Here is a 27,651-nt window from a genome sequence, read left to right as displayed (position 1 = left end):
CGTCCAGAGTCCTCTGAGGAAAGATGGGACATGTGTCTGTGATCCTGTGTCTGTGGGCGCAGTAAGAGTACATGGGATTAGGGCAGACGCTCACTTTCTCTCTTTTTTGGGTCTCCATGTTGCTCTTCTTTCTGTGTGATTCTGAGTCAATTAGTCTTGGTCTCCACATCTCTTTTGGCTTCAGCCCTTCTTACCTGTCCTCTTCCATCAGCCAGCTTCCAGCCAGTTCCTGGCATAGTGGCCCGAGCCCATCCTGCTTTAACTGTAGAGGTGGGAGGGGAGGACACGATGGGGACAAGGAAAACCCCCTGCTGACACCTTCTTTTTCCTTTCCCTGGCCTCAAGCCCCCAAGTGCATGCTAGGCCTTATTATTGGGGTCAGGATGAACCAGAGGAACCATATGGCGAGAAATAAGGAGGTTGACATAAAAAGCGTAAGGAGGAAAAACGGAGGGTCGGGGCAGAGCCAGGGAGAGGCGGGAGACTCCCTAGGGAGCAGGGTCGCCAAAGCCATTAAGGAGGGGAAGGGAGGAAGGATCGCGCAGGCTCTGACGGCCCAGCCCAGCCCAGCCCAGCCGAGGCCCCCAGGTTTCCTGTCTCTCTCTTCTGCCAGCTTTCTGTTCCTTCCTTTTGTAAGATTTCTCCCCAGAGCCTCTCCTCTGTCAGCTCGTCACTGTTTCTGTGTGCGTCTCTTCTTCTGTCTGGGTGTCAGCGACTGTCCGTGGGTCTGTCCATCTCGCGCCTGTCTCCGGTCTTCAGCTCACCCTCCCGGCCTGGCCCTCTGGGTGGACGGTACTCCCGGCGCCCCTCCCCCTGGCGGTGCTATTGGCGGAGAGGTGACGAGAAGGCGGTGTCTCCCCGACCTCCGGGGGCGGGATTAGTTTCAGCGACCCAGAGGCGGGCAGGAGGTGGGTCCGGCCGGGAGCGGGCGGGGCGGCTGGGGCCGAGCCCAGAGCTCCGGGCGGTCGCATTGTTTTCCTCCGCGGATCCTCGGCGGGAGTCGGGGTTGCGACTTGGACCTAGGGCTCTCCTGACCCGACAGCGCCCCGAAGCCCAAATCCTAGCACCATCCTATTCGGACGCTTATCACATCTCGCCTGAGCCCCAATCACAGATTGCGAACTCTGCGAGGCGCGTGGCCGCCGGCCGCCGCTGCGGTCTCCATCCCGCTGACCCGGATCCCCGAGCAAGTACCCCGGGCAGGGACGGGGCTGCAGGGAGGCGGGGAGGGACCCGGGCGCTGCAAGCCCGGGGCAAGCTTCTGAAATGCTGGAGAGACCCATGAGGGTGTCGGCGCTCCGTATGCCTGGCAGGCGGAGGGGGTCAGCGAAGTTGGGGTGCAGGTAGGAAGGAGGGACCGTGTCCGAGCCTCGTCACTGCACTGCTGGGCGTAGGGTCTGGGCACCTTTTCAACTGGGCTTTCTCCGAGTCGCGTCCCGCTTGGTTGGGGAGCACGAAAGGGTATTATTTGAAGCGTGCACTGTGTAGAGGATGGAAAACCTGGCCCCTTGCCTCCTCCGCAGGGAAACTAAGGCTCTGAGACCCGCGGAGAACTACACTTTCGATGCCCCCGCAGGGATGGGAAGGGGACTCGTTATTTTGGACTTTGTGTCACGGCTGCACCTCTGTCGCTGTGCAAGCGGGAGTCTGGGCACCACCCCCGTGGGGTTGCCTTGACACAGAGTCAGGAAATGGAGCCCCCAAGCAACCTCGGTCCCTCCTTCCTTCACTCCGCTCGGCCCGGGGCTTTGTTAGACTGAGGTCGCTCGGGGAGGGGATCCGAGCTGGCTAGTGCCTCCCGAGCCCATGGACCCCGCTCAGCGTCGGCCCCGGGCCCGCCCTCGTCGGTTCTCAGCCTTTGGCCCTGTTTCCCTGGCCTGGGAGACCCGCCTCTGCTCCCCAACCCCCGCTCCCATCCCCACTCGGTCTGAGCTTGCAGGCCCCTCCAGCCCCTCCTCCCGCTAACGTGGCTCTGGGACCCGGTCCCGGCCCAGACTCTGCTACCCGCCCCTCCTCGGAGCCCCGGATCCAGTGAGGGGGAGACACGTCGAGCCCCTGGCCCCAGGCCCACCTCTTGCGAGGTTATAGACACCTGGATTATCCTCGTTGGGGGTTGGGTGGAAGGGAGGGTAGGTGCTGAGCCTGGGGCTGAGAGCTAAAGGTGGGAGAACTGTCTTGGAGAAGGGAACGCGCCGGTTCCACAAGGCTCCTTGGAGCACCCCTGCTCCTCCTGAGGAAGGTGGACTGGAGTGGCGATCAGCCCGAAGGCTTTCTGCTATTGTCCCCAGCCCGGCCTCCCCTTCTCCATCCCTTCCCCATCTCCGCTAGACTCTATGACCCCGGCCACTCCCCAGAGGTGGCTGCAGGGCCAGGAGCAGAGAGAGGGGCTGTTTCCTCTTCCCAGCAAGGGGGGAATCTAGAGGGGAGAGAAAGAGTTGGCCAGGTCTCCCCCTTTTGCTTCAGATGGGGAGGTATGAAGGATTCCTCCAGGGCAGAGTAAGCCTTTCTCCAGGCCAGGGGTTGGATGAGAGCTGCCCAGATGCTGCTCCCCAAAACAGCTATGGGAAGCCCTCTTAAAAATGTATTATAGTTGAGTCTAGGGAGCCAATGCAAAGGCCAACCAAGTGTTTTTAGAGGCTAGACTAATCCAGCCTAAAGTGGGGGGTATGTGAAGAGAGATTGGGTGGGAGTGGGGCAGGGCCTGCTCTTTCAGGAAGGAAGGAAGGGGCTGGGGGTGCTTGCTATCAGAGCATTTGCCTGGAAATGAAGAGCATGTAAATGAGATGCAAATTAGCTTCTATTGTCCCTAGCTAGGGTGCTTTTGCTAGGAAGGCTGTTGGATTCTGAGGGTTTTAACGTGGGAGTGGTCTTCATGCCCCACAAACTCTCCCAGTGACCCCTTTCACCAAGGCTGGCCCTGCAGTTCCAAGAGTTTCTGGCCAGGGGCTGTCCCCATCTCCTGCCCTCACATCTCTGGGCATGAAGCCACCAGGACCTTTGTAACTGAACTAAATGTCACCCATCCCCCCACTTCCAGAGCATCATCTCCCCTACCCTAACCTCAACAGACGTTTTCTGAATTTTCTTAAGAGATGTGGTAAGGGAGGTGTAACTCAGTCTCTTCCTTCCTTTTAGCCCATCTTCTGTGAGGTCAGAGGTCTCCTATCCCTCTCAAACCCCCACAGGAGTCACCTCCCCAGGTAAGGAAAGGGCAGCAGCTCCTGAGGACAGGGGATGGAAGTAGGCATGGCCAGGGAGCAGGAAGAGGGTCTGGCTATTCTCCCCACTTGCCAGAGACCAAAGTTGTTTCCTGGGTGAAGACATCAGTTGCTCAGGGCAACTGGTTGGGGGGTGGGGCAGGTTGGGGAGGATAGAAGATGAGCCCTGTCCCTTTCTCTTCCCCTGGGAGCATCAGCATCCGGAAACACGGAGTGGGAGGAGGGAGGAAGGCCCAGCCTTTCAACACCAGAGGGTCGTTAGCTAGCTGACTACTCTGCCTCTGGGGAAGGGGGTCATCATTAGGTGTTCCTACCCCTTCCTCTCCTCCAGCTCTCGTGGGACCCCACCTGACGTCAGCCGCCCCACTGGTGATGCTGGATTGAGGGTGAGGGGACACTTGGGTCCTGGCTCCAAGAGTGAGATTACTGCAGAGATGGAAGGGGACTGGGCTTGGAAGCCCACGGTCTCTCTTTTAGGGGATATGGTGAGATGGGCAGCTAAGGATTGGTGAAGGGTAGTTATCTGTTCATAAAAGAAAGGATTCTCATCTTCCTGACCTGATTTCTGGAGCCTAGCCAGCCCCTCACTTCAATTTTAGGAGAAAGCAAGAAACTGGTGTGCACCTCCCACTGTGGGTCCCAGCTAGGGTCAGCTGGCTGGGGGAGGCTGATGGCTGGGAAGGAGGCCTGTCTCACCATCCCTTCCATCATATCCATCTTTTCCTGGACTCCAGGTTACAATTGCCTGCCTGTCATTGAATTATTTATATTTCAATTTCAGAGGCAACCTGATGAGGGAAGGAAGGGAAAGAGGGACACGTTCAGCCCTTTCACCTCATCAGTCCCTTCTGTCCCTAGTTCCTCATAGGGGGTGGGTCTGCTCTTCCCCCCTTTAAGTACATACACGGGTTCATAGGAGCCAGGGAGGCAGCAGGGGGCTGGAGAGGCTGGGAGGGGGCACAGTGGGTCGGGGGAAACAGCTGCAGCCAGAGCTAAATTTAGCCTCTGATCTGGCTTTGATGCAGATTCATTTTTGGCTAAGATAGTTGCCCCCCCTCCCCCCGTCCCTACTCAGCTTCTTCCCTAGCAGCAGGAAGGGCCCCCGAAGCATGAGCTTAGACCAGGACAGTGACCCCTAGGTTGCCTCCTCCCACTCTGTCTTCCTCAATCCTAGAGAGGACAGTGGCAGCCACACAGCTGCCCCTGCCTGGGCACAGTGCCTGCATTGCTCTCAGGGTGCTGTGGGGGTCTGCAAGGGAGGGGGAGGCAGACTTGGTGCCCTCTTCCTCCTCCTCCTCCCAGTGCCAAGGAGTCACTATTTATAATTTTAAGGCTTCAGTGTCTAATTATAGCTGAGAAGGGGTTAGCAAGAGGGGGGCCAGGAGGTGTCACCTACTGAATGTCCCAGACCCAGTCAGGAGAGAGGAAGAAAGGCTGAGTGAGAAGGCTGGGAGGGGGAGAGGGTATGTCTTGTCCTTACCTGGGGTCACAGGGCTCACTCCAGCCAGTTTGGGCCAGTTGGAGAGGGAAGGGCCTTGAGTGACAATGACAGCTGGCTGGGACAGGGGCAGTGCCAGAGAGAGGGTTCTTTCCCCTACCCGACAGGGTCTTCTGGGGATAGACTGGGAGAGGAGCCTGCCTGCATCAGGGTGGAGGGAGCTTGGCCCCTCCCCCACTTTTCTGTCTCCTCTTTCAGGGCCAGCATATGGGTGAGGGGTCACCCCCTGGGGCCTGAGCTGCCCCGCACAGGATGCCCCGTGCCCCCTACTTCATGCCCTTGCTGCTACTGTCGCTGCTGCTCTCACTTCCTCATACCTGGGCTGCCTTTCCCCAGGACCCCCTCCCGCTGTTGAGCTCTGACCTGCAAGGTGAGTGCCCCAGAACCTACCTTGCCACCCTCTGTGGGCAATTAGAGACCGAGACCCCATGTGTGTGAGGCAAGGTGCAGGAAGGCTCTCAGCTTCAAGGAAGCTAAAAGCCTAATCAACAAAGGAGGGCAAACAAAGTGAGCTGACACCTCTGGTCAGTTGTTTCTCTTCCTGTCCTGATTTCTTCACTTAGAGACAGCATTTGGTGTTTAAGAACATGGACTTGGCCAGGTGTGGTGGCTTATGCCTGTAATCCCAGCACTTTGGGAGGCCAAGTCTAGAGGATTGATTGAGGCAGGAGTTCAAGACCAGCCTGGGCAACATAGTGAGACACGATTTCTACAAAAAATTTAAAATTAGCCAGGTGTGGTTGTACATGCCTGTAGTCCCAACTACTGGGGAGGCTGAGGTGGGAGGATCCATTGAGCCTGGGAGGTCAAGGTTGCCATGAGATACATTAGCATCATTGCATTCTAGCCTGAGTGACAGAGTGGACAAAGTGAGACTTCATATCCAAAAAAAAAGAACACAGATTCTCAGCCAGACCAAACCTTGACAGGTTTGAATCCCTGCTTAGCTGCTCACTAGCTGTGTGATCTTGGTTTGGTTATTTAATCTCTCTTTGCCTGGGTCTTCTCATCTGCAAAATGCAGATAATAATAGTATTCTAGGCTGGGTAAGGTGGCTCACACCTGTAATCCTAGCACTCTGGGAGGCCAAGGCAGGAGGATCGCTCGAGGTCAGGAGTTCGAGACCAGCCTGAGCAAGAGCGAGACCCCGTCTCTACTAAAAAACAGAAAGAAATTAACCGGACAACTAAAAATATATAGAAAAAATTAGCTGGGCATGGTGGCACATACCTGTAGTCCCAGCTACTTGGGAGGCTGGGGCAGAAGGATTGCTTAAGCCCAGGAATTTGAGGTTGCTGTGAGCTAGGCTGACACCACAGCACTCTAGCCAGGGCAAAAGAGCAAGACTCTGTCTCCTAAAAAAAAAAAATAATAATAGTAGTATTCTAAAATAATAATAATAGTATTCTAAGCCAATTGGGCTGGAACTCTCCTGTAGTCCCAGCTACTCAGGAGGCTGAGGCAGGAGGATCGCTTGAGCCCAGGAATTGGAGGCTGCAGTGCACTATAATCACACCTGTGAATAGCCACTGCACTCCAGCCTGAGCAAGATAGTGAGACCTAAAAAACAAAGCAAGTATTCTATCTTATGGAGTGATTTAGGGAATTTAGGGATTAAATGAGATAATACATGTAAAGTGCTGACAATACTTCCTGGCCCAAAGTAAATGCTTTTTATATGTTTGCTATTATTCTTAGCTACAAAATGAAGGTTGGGGCCGGGCACGGTGTCTCAGGCCTGTAATCCTAGCACTCTGGGAGGCTGAGGTGGGAGGATTGCTCGAGGTCAGAAGTTCAAGACCAACCTGAGCAAGAGCTGTGAGCTAGGCCGATGCCATGGCACTCTAGCCTGGGTAACAGAGCGAGACTCTGTCTCAAGAACAAAAAAAAAAAAATGAAGGTTGGGACTAGTTCAGTGGTTCCCAACACCTCTTACCTTCCTCTCTACCACTTGTACCACCAGGAAGCCTAGGTTCTACCATGATAGAAACCACAAACCCACTTTTCCTGAGAAGAAAAATTTATTTGCAGTTCCTATTATATATGTAGGGTTTAGAGTAATTTTAAAGATGGATGAACTTTAAAATTGGGTTAGTGGGAGTAATTGTTGAGGGATAGATCAGAAGAGTGAACACTTGTACGTGCCAGAAGTAGTTCTGAGCACACTATGAATGTTAAGTTGCCTATCCCTGAACGCTGGGCTCCCTCTGGCCACCGATGATTGTAGTTGCCATGATCAGGCCAGGTGGAAGCTGGAGTTGGTCAGAGGAGGCAGAAAGGTTGAAGGGCTGAGGTGGCCTGTGCAGAGCCACGAAGGGGGGATGCAGAGCGGGCTGGGGACAATGGAGTGAGCAAACGCTCCAGATGGGACAGTGCACAAGGTAGGCTGGAAGGAAATTGCTGGCCCTAAGGCAGTTCCAAGAAGGGACTAGGCTCAGCTCTGGAGGCAGAGGGTCCTGGATCTGAATCCTGGTGCCTGCCATTTCCAAGCCAAATAAACTTATGCAAATCCTTAATGGCTTTGAGCCTCAGGCTCCTCATCTGCAAAATGGAACCCATGTTAGTACATTACTCATAGGGTTAATGTATTAAAATGAGACAACGCATCTGAAGTGCTAACACTGTGCTTGGCACAGATTAAGTACTCAATGTTACTTTATTAATAGCTTTTAGCTACCTCTAACATCACTTATCCACTCTGTCCATGGCTGGGTTTCTTCTGGGGGGAAATGTGTGGTAACCTAGCTGGCCCTTTCTGTGTCCTCTAGGTATTTCCCCATTATCCTGGTTCCGGGGCCTGGAGGATGATGCTGTGGCTGCAGAACTTGGGCTGGACTTTCAGAGGTTCCTGACCTTGAACCGGACCTTGCTAGTGGCTGCCCGGTAAACTGACCGTGGCACAGTTGTGGGGCAGACATGCATGCTCCTGGGCAGACATGGGACCTGCATGGCCACTGCAGCACCTTGCAGGGGACACATGCAGGTGCACAAGCCATGGGACATGGACATGCTTGGACCCAGAGCACAAATGCCAAGGCATGAAGTAAGGGGGGAGGGTAGGGGACAGGAGGTCTGCACTGTTTGTGCTGGAACAGCTGACCATGGGAGCTCAGGTGGGGTGTCTGGGCTTGGCTCTGACTCCTCCTTACCTACCCCTTCAGGGATCACGTTTTCTCCTTCGATCTTCAAGCCCAAGAAGAAGGAGAGGGGCTGGTGCCCAACAAGGTGAGGAGCCGTGTGGGAGGAGGTGCAGGCATGGAGATGAGGCTGGAAAAGATCTAATGGGGGTCAAGTGGGTGGGTAGAAGGATTCAAAAGGAGCCATAGTGAGGAGGGATCCAGGTTGCCCCATGATTTCTTCTCCCTCTCCCTTCAGTATCTAACATGGAGGAGCCAAGATGTGGAGAACTGTGCTGTACGGGGAAAGCTGACGGTGAGGAGTGGAATGAGAATTTGGAGGGAAGGAGGATTACCCTGCCTCCAGGCTCTGTCCAAGTGGTCCTCTACCATGCCCATTTCCTTCCCATTTTTCCCATCCTAGGCCACAGAGGAAAATGGAAAGGAAAGAGAATTGATAATTTTTAGTTTCCTTTACATGCCTCGAAAAAGAGAAAAGTAAGGCTCAGAGAAGCCACAGGACTTAGCCAAGGCCACAGGGCTAGCAAATAGCTTACTTGGGACTTTATCCCACATTGCTCTGACTGTCTCAAGAGGAGTAGCTTTCCTTCCTGTTACCCCCTAGTCCCAGTCCCAAGGACCCTGTCACTGACCCAGAACTTTGGGTTCTCTAGGACGAGTGCTACAACTACATCCGTGTTCTTGTTCCCTGGGACTCCCAGACGCTCCTTGCCTGTGGAACGAACTCATTCAGCCCTGTGTGCCGCAGTTACGGGGTACAAAGGAGAGGGCAGGGGTCAGGGTGGGAGTTGGGGAGAGAACGCATGGTGGGCAATCAGTTTGATGGGAAGGGAGCGGGAACTGGGGTCAGGGAATGGGAGTGCCCAGAATGCAGGGATCCAGAAGGGATTGGGGAAGGAGGCAAGGGGACATGAGGGAGTGGGCTATGGAGTCAGACTCCCAAGACCCTGAGGTTCCAGGAACCTGCTCCCTCTGCCCCCAGATAACTTCGCTGCAGCAGGAGGGTGAGGAGCTGAGTGGGCAGGCTCGATGCCCCTTTGACGCCACCCAGTCCAACGTGGCCATCTTTGCAGGTGTGCATGGGCATGTGAGAAGCAGGCATGTGGCTGGAGGGAGCTCCCACCTTAGCTGCTCTCGCAACTTGGTCTTTTCCCGATGCCCCTGAGTGGACGGTTGATGTAGGGGCCAGGGCCAGGCCTAAGTAGGGGTGTGGGAGGCCCAAGAAGAGGCAGATACACATGCCTGAGCCCTCCTCCTCTGACCCCACCCTTCCGATCCCTCCAGAGGGCAGCCTGTATTCAGCCACGGCTGCAGATTTCCAGGCCAGTGATGCTGTAGTTTACCGAAGCCTTGGGCCTCAGCCCCCACTCCGCTCTGCCAAGTACGACTCCAAGTGGCTCCGAGGTCAGGGAAGGTCTGGGGGAGGGAGACTGTTCTTGGGGAGGAGGTGCAGAGGGAGGACTGTGGTGGGGAGCAGGCAGATGGTGTGGTAGTGTGTATGTGTGCCGTGGGGAGAGGCGGTGGGGAGCCAGGAGTTTCTGAGCAGATATAGCTACTCTTCCATACCCTTTCCTGTCACTCCCTCCTTAGAGCCACACTTTGTCCATGCCTTGGAGCATGGAGACCATGTCTACTTCTTCTTCCGAGAAGTCTCTGTGGAGGATGCCCGGCTGGGGAGGGTAAGGACGTGGGCACCAGGGGTGGGTAGCTGGAGGGTTCTGCTGGATCCTAAGGAGCTCGTCTGAGTTGGAGGAGAGCTCCTGACCCTACTCTTCACAGCACAATCCCCCCAACTTGGAATAGCCCCAGCACTCTACCCCCACATCCTGCTGTGTCCCTCATCCTTGACCCAAGTTGACCTCCCACACCATGCTCCTGCTTTGCTGTGACCCTCACATTTGTCTCTCACCACATTGCTTTCACCCAGCTGGCCCCGTGGCTCTTTTTCACTGTTCCCTTCCCCACTCTCTTCCCCCAGGTGCAGTTCTCCCGCGTGGCCCGAGTATGTAAACGTGACATGGGTGGCTCACCTCGGGCCTTGGACCGCCACTGGACATCCTTCCTGAAGCTGCGGCTTAACTGCTCTGTCCCTGGGGACTCTACCTTCTATTTTGACGTCTTACAGGCCTTGACTGGGCCTGTGAACCTGCATGGCCGCTCTGCTCTCTTTGGGGTCTTCACCACGCAGACCAATAGGTTGGTACCAGATCAATAGGTTCGTCAGCTGACTAGTGTGACCTGATCTGTGCCCTCCCCAACAAGCATCCAAGCCCACTGATGGGGACAGTGAGAGGAAAGCTCCAAGCAAAGCCAGACTGCTGTCCTGCCCACCTTCCTTTCTCCTAGCATGGCACCCAGTGGCTGCCCTAACCCCAGTCTACCTCCCAACAGGGTGCATGAAGGATAGCCAGCTCTTCTTACCTGGGAGTTGTGTGGTTCCTTTCAACATCTATCCCACATTTCTTTTGGGCTCCTCCAGCATCCCTGGCTCTGCAGTCTGTGCCTTCTACTTGGATGACATTGAACGTGGATTTGAGGGCAAGTTCAAGGAGCAGAGGAGTCTGGATGGGGCCTGGACCCCTGTGTCTGAGGACAGGGTTCCCTCACCCAGGTACCCAGGATGGGGGCAGCTTTTGTGGGGGCAGAAGCAAGCAGTGTCTGTTCCCAAGATGGGACTGTGAGGAGGGGCAAGATGTCCAAGGCCTGGGAGGGAGCTGTAGTGGGTTGGCAGTGGGACTGAAGGGCTGCAACAGGGAAGGGAAGCAGTGGCCTGAGTGTATGTGTGTGGGTGGGCCGGCCTTACCAGTCATGTTTGGGAGCAGTGGTGGGGGCGAGAGGGTGGGGGCGCATAGAGCTGAACTAAGCCCAGGATTCCTGCCCTAAGGCAGCCCCTTCCCATGCCCACCAGGCCAGGGTCCTGTGCAGGAGTAGGTGGAGCTGCCTTGTTCTCATCTTCTCGAGACCTCCCTGATGATGTCCTGACCTTCATCAAGGCTCACCCACTGCTGGACCCTGCTGTGCCACCTGCCACCCATCAGCCTCTCCTCACTCTCACTAGCAGGTATGAGCTAAAAAAACACTAACCTCCACCCTCCTGCCCTCAGCCACTCTCCTCTATCTCCAGCCTCACAAGATAAATCACATGGGTGGGAGGAAAAACCACGAGAGTAGAAAGGAGAGAGTTAAGAAGGGAGCCCTTGGGTGTGGGGGAAGGGTGCAGGTGTGGGCACCAGGACACCTGAGCTCTCCTTGAAATGTTCAGGCTTCCGCTAGGCAGGTTACCCTGACCCCAGGCCTATTCTTTCAGGGCCCTACTGACCCAGGTAGCTGTGGATGGCATGGCTGGTCCTTACAGTAACAGTACAGTCATGTTCCTTGGCTCCGATGATGGGACAGTGCTGAAGGTGCTGCCCCCAGGTGGGCGATCTGGGGAACCTGAGCCCATCCTACTGGAAGAGATTGATGCCTACAGCCCCTCGCGGTGAGGCCCTTGGAGGGCAGGCCCCCTGCAGAGCAGGGATGAGATGGAAGGTGGCAGATGGGGATGTGGGAATGGGTTGGAAACGCCAACATTGGCTTTGCGGAGCAGGAGCTCTGGGGTAGAGAAAGGCTTGGTGAGAAGACTTGGACCGTGTGGTAGGGCCTGGTGGTTCATGGGTTGTGCTCAGATTCTTGTGCATCTTCCCACTTTCTGTTCTTCAAGTCACTAGGAAAATAGTAGCCTTGCCTGCTCCATCTCTGATTCCTTATGGCCTCACCCTAGGTGCAGTGGGAAACGGGCAGCACAAACAGCACGACGGATCATAGGGCTGGAGCTGGACACTGAGGGTCACAGGCTCTTTGTGGCTTTTTCTGGTTGTATCGTCTACCTCCCTCTCAGCCAGTGTGGCCGGCATGGGGCCTGTCAGAGGTGAGAGGGGCCTGAGGCCAGGCCCTGCCTGGGCCAGCAGAAGCACAGAAATACAGGTCTTGGAGATGGAAGGGAAATGTAGGGGGTGGTTGAAGGGGGACAGCAAGCAGAGTCTGGAGTAGGGATTAGGGTGGATGGGATAGAAATATTGGGCTGGGAGCTTCCTGTAAGCCAGGGTGAGAGCAGAAGAGGCAGCAGAATGGAATGTGACTGGAGTGGAGGGGGTCCCAGTCTCACATGACTCAGTTTTCCCTAGGAGCTGTCTGGCTTCTCAGGACCCATACTGTGGATGGCATAGCTCCAGAGGCTGTGTGGATATCAGGGGACCTGGTGGGTAAGTGAGAGGCTCCTGGATCTCCTGAGGATAAAATTCCTCACCACAAAGAGAGAAAACTGAGGGCCAGGGTGGTAGATGGGGACAAAGTGTTGAACTGCAACGAGCCCTTTCCTTTCCCTTCTAGGACTGATGTGGATCGGGCTGGGAAGCAGGAATCCACGGACCATGGTGACTGCCAAGGTAAAGTGAAGGGGCGGCTGCATGCAGCCGCAGCCAGGTTGCACATGACCATGATGGCCACAGACACCGTCCCAGATGTGGGCTTTGTCTTTTTCTCCTTCTGTGGCACAGCCACCCTCATCAGTTCTTCATGAAGCTTCCCCTTGAAGCTTCACTCTTTCTCTCCCTTCATAGATGGAGCTACTGGGAGTCAGTCTGGCCCCGGGGATTCCGCCTATGGTGAGTTCTCTTGTCCCAACTTCACCTTCCCTTGCTTACCCCATACACCCAAGTCTGTGCCCTGTGGCAGCAGCAGACTAGCACCCTGAACACCCTAAGTCTCAGAAAACGGCCAACACCCTCCAAATACTCAGCATATAGCTCAGTGCATGGCACACAGTAGGGTACTTAAAAAGTAGTTTTTGAACAAATAAATGAAAGAATGTCCTGCATGGTGAGCCCTTCTCCACGCCCAGAGGAAGGTAGAGGCTGGAGTTCTGGACTCTTGGGTTCCAAAGGAGGGAGAAAGGACCCCTGGATGGGTGGCAGGGGTGCAGATCAGGAACCTCACTGGCTCTGACCTGGTCTCTGTTACCAGTGCTTCTGGGTCCTGGCCCTTCCCCTGGGACCCCCAGTCCCCCCAGTGATGCCCACCCCTGGCCCCAGTCTTCCACTCTTGGAGCTCATACTCAGGGTAAGGGGGCTACCTGGGAGGGATAGGAGTGAGTGTTGGGCGGCTGATTCTTGGAGAATTCTAAGGGCCTCACAGTTTTGGTGTTTGGTGCTCACTAACGCCTATCGGAGCCCTCCCTCCCCAGAGCTGGGATCCCAGCCCCACCGCTTCTGCACTGACAGTTTGGCATTTGCTCTTGGCATGGCTACAGGGTCCAGAACGGGGATGGGGACTCCCCGGGCGCAAGCTCTAGCCTGTGCGTGAGCGGTAGTGCGATGGTAGTGCGAGCCGTAGTGCTGTGTGTTGCGGGGTCAGGGGAGGTGAATCCTGAGGAAGGTCGAGGCTTTGGGAATGAAGTCAAATAGCAGCAGGAGAGTCCATGTTAGACCTCGGAAACTGCTGCACCCTCCAGGCCCAGCACCATCCCACGCCCGGCCTGCCCGTGGCTGAGCCTCCCTCCTCCTTCTCAGGCGTGCGGGACTTGCCCCCAGCCTCGGCCTCCCGCTCGGTGCCCATGCCACTCCTCCTGGCCTGCGTAGCCGCAGCCTTCGCCCTGGGCGCCTCAGTCTCTGGCCTCCTGGTCTCCTGTGCTTGTCGCCGCGCCCACCGACGTCGGGGCAAGGACATCGAGACTCCGGGGCTCCCGCGCCCTCTCTCCCTTCGCAGTTTGGCCCGGCTACACGGTGGGGGCCCAGAGCCCCCGCCGCCGTCCAAAGACGGAGACGCGGCCCTGACGCCGCAGCTCTACACTACCTTCCTGCCTCCTTCGGAGGGCGTGCCCCCGCCGGAGCTGGCCTGCCTGCCCACCCCGGAGTCCACGCCAGAGCTGCCAGTCAAGCACCTCCGCGTCGCCGGGGGTCCCTGGGAGTGGAACCAGAACGGGAACAACGCCAAGGAGGGCCCGGGCCGCGCGCGGGGCGGGAACGCGGCTGGGGGCCCTGCGCCGCGCGTGCTGGTGAGGCCGCCGCCACCCGGCTGTCCCGGACAGGCGGTGGAAGTCACCACCCTTGAGGAACTGCTGCGCTACCTGCACGGCCCCCAGCCGTCCAGGAAGGGGACGGAGCCCCCGGCCCCTTTTACCTCCCGGGCGCTGCCGCCGGAGCCTGCCCCCACGCCCACCCTCTTTGCGGGTTCCAGCCCCCTTCCCCGGGAATGCGCCCCTCCCCTGAGGCTGGACGTGCCCCCGGAGGGGAAGTGCCCGCCTCCCACCACCCGGCCTGCGCTCTCCGCGCCCGCTCCCCGGCTAGGGGTCGCAGGGAGCCGGAGGGTGCCCTTCTGCACGCACCGTGCGCCCCCTGCCCTGCTCACTCGAGTCCCCTCGGGAGGCCCCTCCAGGTACTCCGGGGGCCCCGGGAGGCACCTCTTATACCTGGGCCGGCCTGAGGGGTACCGGGGCCGCGCCCTGAAGAGGGTGGACATCGAGAAACCCCAGTTGTCCCCGAAGCCTCCTCTTGTCGGGCCCTCTTCCCATCCGGCTGTCCCTAACGGCAGCCATTTTAACCTTTAAGGGGAGCTGCCCCGACGGCCTCAGTGGGGCCCCTGAGGCCCATGTCCTCAAAGGCCGTAAGCATGGACGCTTCTTCAAGGACACATCCCCTCCCCCTCTCTTGTACCGCACCTCCAGTCTTCCTGGACTCTGAGAGTCTCCCGAGGCCCCTTCTTGCCTCGGGGTTATTTATTGACTGTCGACTGTCTTTCCCCCTGCCCTCGAGAGAGAGGAATGGGAGGTCGGAAGCTCATCCCCCCAGTGAGCCAGCATTTCGGGGGGAACTGGCAGACTCCCACTCCCCTCTCCTTTCCTGCCAAGCTGCCTTAACTCGCCCCTCCGGGCTTCCTCCACGGACTGGGCCCCAGGCGGGCCGCATGGCGGACGGACGGGGCTGGGGCCACGCGCGCGTTGTGTAGAGTTCTCGGGCCTCTTGGGACTGGGACGTGCCTCCTCCTACTGTGTAGGAGCCTCTGCTTCCCAATACAGCTGTGTCCCCGAGCCGCTGCCTGACTTTACTCGCGGTGGGGGAGGGGGAGGGGCGGGAACCGGTCGGCTGTCTAGCTCCGGGCGCTTTGGCCCCTGAATCTGCCTCCTTGGCCTAGCGCTCTCTCCCGAGTAATTGGGGCGGCTGCAGTCCCACCGGGGTTAATCAGGAAAGGTTTCCTGAAGGAGGCAAGCGAAGAAATGGTGTTGAGATGAGCCAGGGCCCAGGAGACCTACGGTAGAGTTTAGGTGGGGTTGGGGAAGGCACTCAGAGCTCGTTTCTGGATTGAGGTGAGAGGGGCTTTTTGTTATGGCCCATTCTATGGGATGGAGGGTGGGGGAGGGAACTTTTTGAGAAATAAAATGAAGCCGCAGCGTAAGTGATTGAAGTTTCACATCAGGAAATCTTGTCCTAAGGAGGATTTGGTTGGAAGAATTCGGTCGCTTGAGAGGTAGGCTGCAAAAAAACCTGCAAAGGACTCAGCCCTATTGGAGGCAAGGAGCAACTCCCCTTCAGATAGCTGGAGGAGGTGTCGAGAGCGCGTATTTCATCACACGCATGCGCAGCCTTCCTGGCAGCGCCTCCCCGCCGCACTCGAGCCCAGCGCGCGGGGGATCTGCTGGCGTGTGGCCGATGCTGCCATACTCGGGCTAGGACTGGCTGTAGATGGTTGTCCGTTATCCCGGGAGCCAATGGGAGGAGCAGACGGGCCCACCTGCCCCGCCCACCACCCTGGCTCCAAGGACGCTTAAGACCTTGCGCGGGCGTTGGACTCTTGTGCGGATTTACAACTCAGGTTTTTTTCGCTGGCGCGTGGCGGGAGTACCCGCCCAGTTCCAGCCCCAGGCCATTCGCCCACTGACTCCGCCTAGGGGACGGGCCAAACCCTGCAGCTAAGGAAGCATCACAAGTCCTTCACCCAATTTGCTACGTAAATCACCTCGGCGGGAAACTGCTGAGAACAATTTGGTGAGAACTCTCTCCTAGTTCAAAACTCTGTTCTAAGCCTCCGTTTCCTCATCTGAAAAATGGGGTTGAGAAGCTCAAGTAACGATAAAATGCTTTCTGAAGGAGAAAGCATGGTACCTTGTGAGATAGTGATTCTTCCATACTCAACACTTAGGCTATTACTAACTTTAGCACGTGCTTTACTCTGGCAACCCATTTCCATTTGCACCCTTACAACCTTCATTTGTAGATTACTCTCAAGGTTGTAAAATACCGTCTGAACATTCCTTTCACCTCAGTTAAGCTTTTTTGACCAAATTTGGTTGACCTCTAGAGTCTAACCTCTTTGCATTTGGAGCTTGTTTCACCGAGTTGGAGTGGTCCCTTAGGCCTCAGTTTTTCCCTCATTGGGACTTACTTAAACCAAGATGCTTTGGGGCCAGTGCTAGTTTCCTAGATAGTAGAGGAGAGCAAGGAAGGAGTGGAGATTCTTTTCAGTCACTTCATTATTTTCTTCAAACCACGATGTTATCCAACCCATGGAGAAGGAGTATATAAATAAATAAAGAAAAAAAAAAACCCACGATGTTAAAGCAAGGACAAAAAAATTTCAAGACTTTATCCCTTCACAGTCCTCTGAAGGACAAATCTCACAAATACAGTTCTTGCCCTGAAGATGGTCACAAGCAAAAGGGGTAAATAATCCTCAGGTTTAAATATAGATCCAAAAGACAAGTACTTGACAATAGAGATTTAATGTTTAATTCTTTGCAGACAGGCAATTTAGAGGTCAAAGTCCTGGTTGTAGTTTTATTGTAAAGGATGTTCGTTTATTGGTATTTATGAGTATGGTGACTTCTCTAGCCGAGAGTGTCTAAACTGGGCTCTCAGAGCTAGTGGAGAGCTCTGAGGGCTGTGTTGCAGTGAGAGCAGCAGTCCTTGGACTCTAGCACTTGTTTCGTATGTGACCTTGGCAAGTTCAATTAACCTCTTGGAGCTTCAGTTTCTTCTGTAAGAAATGGAAAGAACATATGCCAACAGGTATTTGTAAAGCACCATATAAATATATAGGCTTAAATTAAATGCTTTGTGGGACGGCTATTTGCCCAAAATAGACTACTACCAAGTACGCAGTTCATTAATTCATACTCAAGAAATACCTCTTCCTGGCAGTGAGTAGTGAATAATAAATTAAGGGGATGAATTCTAAAAAATTGTTATGACTGTCAATAGAGGAATAAGCATGAACTCAATTAATCAATCTGGCCAGACACGGTGGCTCACACCTGTAATCCCAGTACTTTGGAACGCCAAGGAGGGAGGATCGCTTGAGGCCAGGAGTTTGAGACCAGCCTGAGCACAAGCGAGACCCTGTCTCTACAATAAAATAGAAAAACTAGCCAGGCTTGGTGGTGCGTGCTTGTAGTCCCAGCTAGCTACTCAGGAGGCTGAGGCAGGAGGAGGACTGCTTGAGCTCAGGAGTTTGAGGTTGCAGTGAGCTATAATGAAGCCACTACACTCTTGCCTGGGTGACAGAGTGAGACCCTGTCTCAAAAGAAAGAAAGAAAGAAAAAAAAGGTACTCCTGCCAGGTGGGAATAATTTAAAAAGAAAAGGAATCTGCTGATAGTCTTTTTAAAAAATCAGAATATTAGCTAAAACTTTATCTTTAGAAAAACCAGAATGTGCCAACAGAAGGATATAGTCATCATCCTCAGGGATTTCTAAGCTGATTTCTCAGAGGCATCCTGGGAGGTTATGGAGAAACCAGGGCCCCAGCAGGCAGAGTCCATCAGCTTGTGTTAGGCTTTGGGGACCTGAAACACAGAAGGTTCTGCAGTCACAGAGCTTGAAAAGCTGTTCAGCAGCTTGGGTTCTTTGGGGCCTAAGTCACAGGGGCCTGAGCTATTATTATTTCTCAGATTTATGTCTCCTTGATGCCACCTTCATCCCATGCTTGAGAACCACACAGGTATGAGTCACTCTCTTTGCTTCTGAATCCAGCAGTTGACCCTTCAGAATATGATTCATAAGAATTTAAAGTTATATGTATGAGAGTAAGGTTCAAGTACATGGATAAAACATGAAGCCTATGAATCTAATCACCTACATTTACCAGGTATATTGGACAGGGTCCCAACAGGAGAGAGTGCTCAAATAATGAAGGGCTATTTTATTTTATTTTATTTAAATGCTAGTTAAGTGAAGCAGTGGGAGTGGAGAAGGAACAAAGGAATCTGTAACTGATTGTGATCAATTAGTTGTAAACACCACGGCACTGGGACCAGCCACTGAAGGGCTATTTTTGAAAGGTATGGGCAAGGGATAGGTGAGTAACTGGAGGCTAATAACTGCCTTAGGCCTGAAAAGACAAAGGGAGGTAGTGGTTACTAGAACCTGGAGGGGAAGATTACCTTGACAGGAACAGTGATTTTTTTTTTTTTTCTTTTGAGACAGGGTCTTGCTGTCAGGTACCTGGGCTAGAGTGCAGTGGCGTCATCATAGCTCACTGCAACATCAAAGTCCCAGGCTCGAGCGACCCTCCTGCCTCAGCCTTCCAAGAAGCTGGGACTACGGGTACATGCCACCATGCCCTCTTAATTTTTAAAAATTTGTCGTAGAGACAGGGTCTTGCTGTCTCTATGTTGTTCATGCTGGTCTTAAATCCCAGCCTCCAGCAATCCTCCTGCAGCCTCTGCCTCCCAAAGTGTTAGGATTATGGATAAAAGCCACCATGCCCAGGCTTCTTCCTAGTTTCTTTCTTTTTTTTTTTTGGAGACAGAGTCTCACTCTGTTGCCCTGGATAGAGTGCCATGGCATCAGCCTCACTCACAGCAACCTCAAACTCCTGGGCTCAAGTGATCCTCCTGCCTCAGCCTCCCGAGTAGCTGGGACTACAGGCATGCACCACCATGCCCAGCTAATTTTTTCTATATATATTTTTAGTTGTCCATATAATTTCTTTCTATTTTTAATACAGACGGGGTCTCGCTCTTGCTCAGGCTGGTCTCGAACTTCTGAGCTCAAACGATCCACCTGCCTCGGCCTCCCAGAGTGCTAGGATTACAGGCATGAGCCACCATGCCGGCCTTCCCAGTTTCTTAAATACAATGAGACGAATTAAACTACCCAAGGCCAAGTGAAGGGAGTTTGCCCTTCTGACAAAAGGGCAAATTCCAGAGGAAAGAACACTAATTAATTAACTCAATGTAGAAACTGTAGTTTTAGAATGGAGAACAATTTTTACAAGTGCATGACTAGGCAAAGTCAATCCTGTTTTTGCAATTATATAATGAGAATGATACCCACCTTGCAAGACAGGTATGTATGTGTGCATGTAAAGTGCCTATCTCATTGCTAGACATGTAGCAAAAGCTTAAAGCATGATAGCTATTGTTATTATTTATAATACTGAGGTTGGGCATCGTAGCTAGGCTAGTGGCTCAGGCCTGTAATCCCAGCACTTTGGGAGGTTGAGGAGGGAGGATCACTTGAGGTCAGGAGTTCAATACCATCTTGGGCAACATAGCAAGACCTTATGTCTGCAAAATATAAGAAAAATTAGCCAGGCATGGTGGAGATGCCTGTAGTCCCAGCTACTCAGGAGGTTGAGGCAGGAAGATTGCTTGAGCCCAGGAGTTCAAGACTACAATGAGCTATGATTGTGCCACTGCACTCCACCCTGGGCAACACAGCCCTGTCTCTAAAAAAATTGGACCTCTCCCAAACATCAATTTCCTTTACAGTAATAAATTCCTTAAACTTTAGGACTTGTTATAGGAGCAGAGTGCAGCCCCACACTTTTGCTCAGAGGTCCCCTATAGTTTTAACTTATACTCTGAAGAGCTATCAGACATCTTGCACAAACCCTACATAGGTGTAGTTATCACTAGGTTTGCTAGTCAGTCACTTCAGTCTTCTCCTATATATTCTACTGTTGATCTCCTTGAAGTAGAGGGCTCTCTTTTACAGCAAAAGAAAATCTTAAGAAAGTTGCCCTAGTTCATGATTTTTCCCATTTAAGAATATCACTCATCAGGGAACTCTAGATTCCTCTCTCTCTAGTTCCTTCCAACCTTCCCATCTTCCTAATGTCTCTCACCAGGACTTTAATTCAATAGGTCTTTTAGTTCTTTGCTTCTCAGGGCTCAAGTTCCTGCTCTTCTTCCCTCAGAACAGCCAAGACTGTATATATATTTATGAGGTACCTGTCAGAAGTAATTTGTAATTGATATATGCACAATATTTGCTGACTGTATGTATTTACCAAAATACATGTAGCCTAGTACATGGCAGTTGTCTAATTTCCTAAATATTGACTTGGAGAGCTTGCCTTGAGTTTTATCATCCTCCTTTTTTTTTTTTTTTTAAAGAAAGCCATCCTTATTACCAATGGAGCTTCTTTTGAGAACACTATATACTAGATGGGGACATCCACCTAGCTAGGCAATCAGTCCATTCAACACTGGCTCTCACTGGGGATTGTGCTACTACTAGACTGCTCCTGGTATTTTCTTAATAAATGTGTGCTGAATTTAGACTGAGATAGCAGCAAGCACTCTATTAACCAAGAATAGCTGAGAAGCCACTCTTTCCAAGTCTCCCTGAGCCTGATGTTTTCTCCCCCTATATCTCAGCATTGGCTTTACTCCCACACAAAGTACAGAATCATTTTTTTCAGGTACTGTTCTCATCTGTTGGTTGGTTGCTTTTAGGGATGGGGGTGGGGTATAAAAGAGAAGGAAGGAAAATGTACATTTAATAGGCCAGTCAAAAAGCTCTCTCCATTCTCACTTGAATTCTTACTTTAACTTACTCTGCCTAACAAGAATACCAGACTGGAGGCCAGGTGTGGTGGCTCACGCCTGTAATCCTAGCACTCTGGGAGGCCAAGGCGGGCAGATCGTTTGAGCTCAGGAGTTTGAGACCAGCCTGAGCAAGAGCGAGACCCCATCTCTACTAAAAATAGAAAGAAATTAGCCAAACAACTAAAATATATACAAAAAATTTAGCTGGGCACGGTGGCATATGCCTGTAGTCCCAGCTACTCGGGAGGTTGAGGCAGAAGGATCACCTGAGCCCAGGAGTTTGAGGTTGTTGTGAGCTAGGCTGATGCCACGACACTCACTCTAGCCCGGGCAACAGAGACTCTGTCTCAAAAGAAAAAAAAAAAAAAAGAATACCAGACTGAGGGGTGGGTAGCTAGATAAGGAAAAGGCAGAGGGTGTGAAAGAGTTACCCTCTCCCTCCAGTTTGCTCAGTCAGGTAGGGAAATGTTCTTGAGGTTTATCTGTAATCAGAGAGTAGATAAAATTTTTACCCAGGAGATAAAAAAAATTCAGTGACACCCTGAAATGGTAAGACTTTGACATTTTATTAAGAAACATCTTTATTTTAAATGATAGTACAAAAATTGTATATGTAATATAGATCTGTATAAGTATATATACATACAAATTCTCATACACACACAAAACTTACTCATCAGAATCAAACCCTATTTTATCCTAAATAAAGAAGAGAAGTATATTTAAGTTTTTCTAAAAACACACTGTATATAAAGCTGTCAGCAACCTGAAAAACTGAAGACATTGTAAGAACAATCTAGGCACATTCCCCCCGACCTGCCCCCAACACACATATAAATTGCCTTGGCAAAAGGAGAGCCCATGGGCAAAGCCAGGAAAGAGTGTTGCTACCATTATTGTGGCTGGAACAGACGCCTGAAACCAACTGGGAAGCCCAGGATATAGAAGGTGACCTAGATTAATGCTCAGAAACAGACCTCCTCAAGATAAACAGAAAATATATGGTAGGGAGGTAGCAGAGTAGAGGGAGAAAAGACAAAGCTCAGAAATTGGAAATGACCTACTAAGTTCTAGTGCTTGGGAAAGACTCAATGAGGTAAAAACGATGGGGTCACAAAAGCAGGAGGGGGAAGAAATAGGGAATTTCCTGCCATTAACAAGCCAATTGCTACTGTAGAGTCTTGGCATATCACCCTACCCCCAATCCTAGAGAAGCTAAAATATAAAAAAATAAAAATAATGAAAGGGCAGCACCAGAGGCTCAAAGCTATTTAATTCCAATTCACATCCTTCTTGCTCCTGGTCTCTTGTTAAGTAAATTGGCATAGGAAATAGAGTACTAATTCAGAAGAGGGAAAGATTCATCACATAAAATGGAGATAGATAAGAACCTAGAGTGCATACAGGTGGTCGTGACATATATTCCATTCTAAAGCTCCTTTTCTAGCCATCTAGAGGCAGGACTGCATAAGAAGTAGAGAATAGGAAGGCTTCTCCAATAAATTAGGACAAAAACTGATTCCCACTTAATATTAAACTTCTATGAAGAGGAGTTCACTACATGCCTCAAATGTTCTAGCTCTGGAGGTTTATGATGTTAGAGAGCCACACAAGCTTTTTCAAAATGATCATGACTTTTCAAAATGATTATTTCTAAACTGGGAAAGTAGATGTATAGAGTCTGTTCCTTCTGCAATGGCCCTCTGTCTGGGGTTTCCTTCCTGTTCAGAGGTGTAAGATATTTTATGAGTAACAGTCAAAACTGCTTCCACAGGAGTGGAAAGGAGGCCTGCCCTGTGGAGGGGCAGCTCGGTCTCTATCCCTGATACTACTCTGAATCTTTCAGCACACATGGTGTCATCACATCTGCTAAACAAATTCCCTTTAAAGCAAGGTACTAACAGGGTGCAGCACATGCCTGTAGTCCCAGCTACTCAGGAGGCTGAGGCAGGAGGATCACTTGAGGCCAGGAATTCAAGGCTGCAGTACACTGTGATTATTTGGGTGAATAACTACTATACTCCACCCTAGGCAACATAGCAAGACCCCTTCTCCAAAAAAATAAAAATAAAAGCCAGGTACTGGTTCTCTCTGGAGCCTTATTCCTCGGGTTTTTCTGTACTTCCAGGTAAAACACATTTCTAAGAGAAGGGCCAAAGTAATGCTTTTTCTTTCTCAGTCCATGCTTTTTCTTTGAATCCAAAGAAACTCTCTCTATGTGTTTAATGAAATAAAAATATTTCCAGGTTATACCAGGTACTTTAGAGTTGAATTTCAAATAAAAAGGGAAAGGTGGAAAATTCATAAGTATTTACAAATGTATCCCCTAACATACACTTAGCAAATAAGTATAAAAAATGCCCTAGTCTGGGAAGGGATGGGTGTATACATTCATAATGAGTGCGATGTGTACTGTCTGGGGGATGGACTGATGTGGGGTGAGGAGGGAGGAGGGCAAGGACAATATACGTAAACTAAACTTTTATACCCCCATAATATGCTGAAATAAAAAAAATGCCCTAGTCTACAAAATTTGACTCCAACTGGAAAGCCCTCTGGTCAATTCATTTCTTTTACATCAATATAAAGAAAGAAAGTCATTTTGTATGCCAGAGATTTCTAACATTACTGAGCAGACCCAATTTTAATAATGCAATGACAAGGCTGAAGAAGGGGGAAAGCCAACGTGAAAAATAACTAAATGCCCATCTGACAGAGCAAAATAACATCCTTTAAGGCACTGAGTTCAAAAGATAAAAACCTAAAAGCCAGCCGGGTGTGGGCCAGTAGTCCCAGCTACTTAGGAGGCGGAGGCAGGAGGATCACCTGAGCCCAGAAGTCTGAGTTCAGCTTGGCAGCATAGCAAGATCCCATCTCTAAATATAAAAATAAAAATAAACAAAACCCCTAAAGCTAAGGTCTCTGATATTTCAATTATGAGAACTCAACTCTGGCATTATAATTAAGAGATCCCACAGAGGTAGTGATGGGAAGGGAATGCACATTTATACATTTATAACCAATTTCCCTGAAACTAAGAACAAAAATAGAAGTATTCAAATTTATTTCTTTCAGCTGGGTGTGGTGGCATGCGCCTATAGTCCCAGCTACTCAGGAGGCTGAGGCAGAAGGATCGCTTGAGCCCAGGAGTTTGAAGCTGCAGTGAGCTGTGATTGCGCCATTGCACTCTAGCCTGAGCGACAGAGTGAGACCCTGTTTCAAAATAAATAAATAAATAAATAAAATTTGAAAAAAAAATTTATTTCTTACTATTTTGGGGACAAAGGCTTAAGACTAAAATGCAAATGTAGAGTCTAAAATTCCTGATATTAATACTGATATTGCGGCCAGGTGCAGTGGCTCACACCTGTAATCCTAGCACTCTGGGAGGCCGAGGTGGGAGGATCGCTCGAGGTCAGGAGTTCGAGACCAGCCTGAGCAAGAGCGAGATCCCATCTCTACTAAAAATAGAAAAAAATGATCTGGACAGCTAAAATTATATATATAGGAAAAAAAAAAGTAGCCGGGCATGGTGGCGCATGCCTGTAGTCCCAGCTACTCGGGAGGCTGAAGCAGAAGGATTGCTTAAGCCCAGGAGTTTGAAGTTGCTGTGAACTTGACGCCACGGCACTCTAGCCCAGGCAACAGAGCAAGACTCTGTCTCAAAAAAAAAAAAAAAAAATACTGATATTGCTAAAGCAGCTTTCTTTTGAAGTAGACAACCATCTTAGGCTCCAAGTTTCTCCTCCTCAAGCACCAAGTTGAACTCCTTGTCTGTTATTTGATTCTGAATAATCCAACCTTGCCAATAAGACAGTTGGAATCCTCTGACCCAGAGTATCTAAGCAACATTTTCCCAACTTCCATGATTGATCCAGAAAGATATGCAAAATCATAAAATGGTATTGCCATTAACACATTCCAAATTTAATTTCTAACTACTTCAAGGCATCCTGACCTACCATTCTCACCATGGCAATACAAATGGAGATCAAATCCTATTTCCCTTCTCTGGGATGCTAAAAGTTCTATTCCACATAAATAAAAATGGATACCTTTTTCCTATCCACCTGTTTTCATGTATTTCCCTTCTTTTCCTCCCTACCCCAGCCTCTCCTCTATGTCCGAGACCCCATCATCAAAAATGACTTGGCCTGTATCAGAGATTTTTTTTTTGGTGGGAATGATAGCTTCCACAGAAAAGAGAATAACTCCTAAACAGTTCTCCCCAAAATGAGGACTCTGTATGCTCAAAAGTAAGCCTTGGATGGATATTTCCCTGTTCCCAGTTAGCAACTACCCCAGAGAATGAAGTGGTTGGGCCTGGATTTCTTCTGCAGAGTTAACCTCTACCCCCTTAATGAAGGTGAAGGGGGTGTGGGGGGGTGGTGGAGGAATTAAAGTGAACATATGCACCAAGGACATAAACAAAAGATATCTAAAATGATACTTGGTTCCTTTATAGTTAGGCTAAGGCTCCAAAATGCCGTACATAGCAGCTTATTGTTAGCATCTGGTTCCCAAAGGGACTCAGAAAATAGAAAAACATTGCTAATGGGAACAAGATGATTTGATAGCAGATACCACAATTTCATCCTCATCCTTACCTAGGCTACTCCACTGCATTTTCCTGCATTTCCCCACCAACCCAGAATAATCTCCAATCATCTGGGAAGTGCTCAGTACTCAAATCCATGGAGAAGAACTAGCTAAGGTGGCCAGTAGCCAAGATTAATTTCAAAGTTGATGTTTTTGCCTATAAACTTCTAATAGCTAATTCTGTTTGTTAAATTTGGTTTGGGGAGTTATGTTTTCAGTTTATTTTGAGCCCAAAATGATTCTGCACCTCTGGAACACTGCAGCAAATTACTTCACTAATCAAGGTAAATAGAACCATGTTCACTGTCAAGTTTTTTTCCAAATTAAAAATGCATGTTTTCCCCATGATCACTAATTAAGAAAACCATATTCTAAACAGTCATTCAAATGTTTACTTGGCACATCTCCCTCTGGTTTCTTCTTCTAATTTATAATAAAGCAAGCAAGCAACTCCAGAATGCTGAGGGCCCAATTTCAAAGGCAATAACCTCTGTAATGTAACCTGTCCACAACCTCTCTCTCTCTCTCCATTCATAGTCCATTTCTTTGGGAAAAAAGCCATACTGACATAAAAAGAAAACCCAGCAATGAAACACTTTCCAACAGTCTCTGGGCAGAGGGAATAGGCTTAGTGGGAGAGCAGGGAAGAAGATAGACAAAGTGGCCAGAATCTTTGGTTCTTTACTTTATGGCACTGGTAGTTCTTATTCCCTTTGTCAACATACACTGAACACCTGTAAGGCACAAAGCTCTGTACCAGGCCCAAGCTTAAGGAAATAGAGCAATTTACTCATCCAAAATCAAATGGAAATAAAACCATACAACATCATTAGCATTTATCTCCACTCCTCCTTTTTTTTGCACATAGGAGGATACCAAGTAAGCACCACAGAAAAGCAAACTTATATTCTGAATGACACTTAGAAAATTCAGCAAAGTTTTATAAAATAGAGTTTGAGCTTTATATTACATAAATAAATGTTTGGAAGCAAGTTTTTCTCACAACAGACTACACTCCTGATTGTAATTTTATAAAATCCAGCCAGAGTAAAGTCTATATCTCAAGACCAGAGTTTCATAGCCCCACAAGCCTCTTTTTGGCTACTTCCTAGCACTGTGGAAACACAGCCTGAAGGATTCTAGTTTTCTATACACTTCTCCCACATGAACAAGTTTTTTTCCTTTTTAGTTTTTAAAAACTCTATTTCAGTTCTTAAATTGGCATCTGAGCTATGGATACACTGCATATACAAATTTGTCAGGCATTCAAAAATTTCTTTTCTGTGAAATTAACTCAAGATAGTTGGGAGTTCCTGCTCCTCTGGACATGGAATATATTCCTTTTTTCTTTCCCAAAGCTTGCCTCTAGGCCAGGCGCAGTGGCTCACGCCTGTAATTCTAGCACTCTGGGGGGCCGAGGCCAGTGGATCGTTTGAGCTCAGGAGTTCGAAACCAGCCTGAGAAAGAGTGAGACCCCCATTCTACTAAAAAATAGAAATAAATTTGCTGGACAACTAAAATTATATACAAAAAATTAGCTAGGCATGGTAGTGCATGCCTGTAGTTCCACCTACTTGAAAGGCTGAGGCAGAAAGATTGCTTGAGCCCAGGAGTTTGAGGTTGCTGTGAGCTAGGCTGATGCCACGGCACTCTAGCCAGGGTGACAGAGCAGGACTCCGCCTCAAAAAAAAGAAAGCTTGCCTCTAACATTCCTCCCAATTAGTTTTTCCAACAGATACATATCATAAATCTAAGGCAAATTTTCAGGTCACTTGATGGTATAATTATTAAAGGCTCTTGGTATGTATGTATTAGGAATGTTACCTTAAAATCTTTTGAAAGAAAGTCAGTTATTTAATACATTGTCACACTACAAAAAAAATTTTTTTTCCTTGGGGCCACAGTGTTTTATTATGAAAATAGAATAAAAACTTTGAAAACAAAATGATCCTTTCCAATTGAATGAAAAATTTGTTATTTTTTATTGTTTTCTGTGCGTGAGTTATATGCAACTCGAAAAAGTTCATGGGCTGGGTGTGGGGGCTCACACCTATAATCCTAACACTCTAAGAGGCCGAGGCGGGAGGATCGCTTGAGGTCAGGAGTTTGAGATCAGCCTCAGCAAAAGTGAGATCCCATCTCTACTAAAAATAGAAAAATTAGCAGGCTGTCATGGTGTACACCTGTAGTCCCAGCTATTCGGGAGGCTGAGGCAGGAGGATCACTTGAGCCCAAGAGTTTGAGGTGGCATGGCACTCTACTCAGGGCAATGAAGTGAGACTCCATCTCAAAAAAGAAAAAAGAAAAAGTTCACGCAGCTTCCAAGGTGAAGAGATGTGTGAGTTACATATGCTTCATGAGGCCTCGGGCTCAAAACTAGCATAAATTAAAA

The 27,651-nt window shown here is 50.3% G+C and overlaps 1 protein-coding gene across 10 annotated transcripts; it reads left to right on the top strand.

The window, feature by feature from the left end:
- Positions 1-1,216: 1,216 nt before the first annotated feature.
- Positions 1,217-14,919, top strand: SEMA6C (semaphorin 6C). 10 transcript variants are annotated; one of them, XM_045545037.1, is made up of 19 exons: positions 1,217-3,200; positions 4,915-5,086; positions 7,485-7,599; positions 7,878-7,941; positions 8,092-8,148; positions 8,507-8,608; positions 8,836-8,926; positions 9,138-9,257; positions 9,444-9,532; positions 9,832-10,049; positions 10,333-10,464; positions 10,762-10,914; positions 11,161-11,334; positions 11,617-11,763; positions 12,020-12,097; positions 12,225-12,280; positions 12,455-12,499; positions 12,858-12,953; positions 13,403-14,919. In XM_045545037.1, the coding sequence occupies exons 2-19, from the start codon at positions 4,969-4,971 to the stop codon at positions 14,437-14,439; spliced, it is 2,892 nt and encodes a 963-aa protein (XP_045400993.1). In that variant the 5' UTR covers positions 1,217-3,200; positions 4,915-4,968; the 3' UTR covers positions 14,440-14,919. The 10 variants fall into 10 exon arrangements, with proteins under 10 accessions (XP_045400993.1, XP_045400984.1, XP_045400986.1 ...); XM_045545028.1 differs by lacking the exon at positions 12,858-12,953 and adding an exon at positions 3,550-3,604; XM_045545030.1 differs by lacking the exon at positions 12,858-12,953 and having other exon boundaries at positions 11,623-11,763.
- The last annotated feature ends 12,732 nt before the right edge of the window (positions 14,920-27,651 follow it).

This window comes from Lemur catta, chromosome 3 (assembly GCF_020740605.2).
Source record: "Lemur catta isolate mLemCat1 chromosome 3, mLemCat1.pri, whole genome shotgun sequence".
Taxonomy (NCBI): Eukaryota; Metazoa; Chordata; class Mammalia; order Primates; family Lemuridae; genus Lemur; species Lemur catta.
This window is presented reverse-complemented; position numbering and strand designations above follow the sequence as displayed.

Coding starts and splice junctions, on each gene's coding strand:
- SEMA6C (XM_045545037.1), top strand. CDS start 4,969: ATGCCCCGTGCCCCCTACTTCATGCCCTTGCTGCTACTGTCGCTGCTG. Junction 11,764..12,019: donor CGGCATGGGGCCTGTCAGAG/GTGAGAGGGGCC, acceptor AGTTTTCCCTAG/GAGCTGTCTGGCTTCTCAGG. Junction 12,500..12,857: donor CCCCGGGGATTCCGCCTATG/GTGAGTTCTCTT, acceptor CTCTGTTACCAG/TGCTTCTGGGTCCTGGCCCT.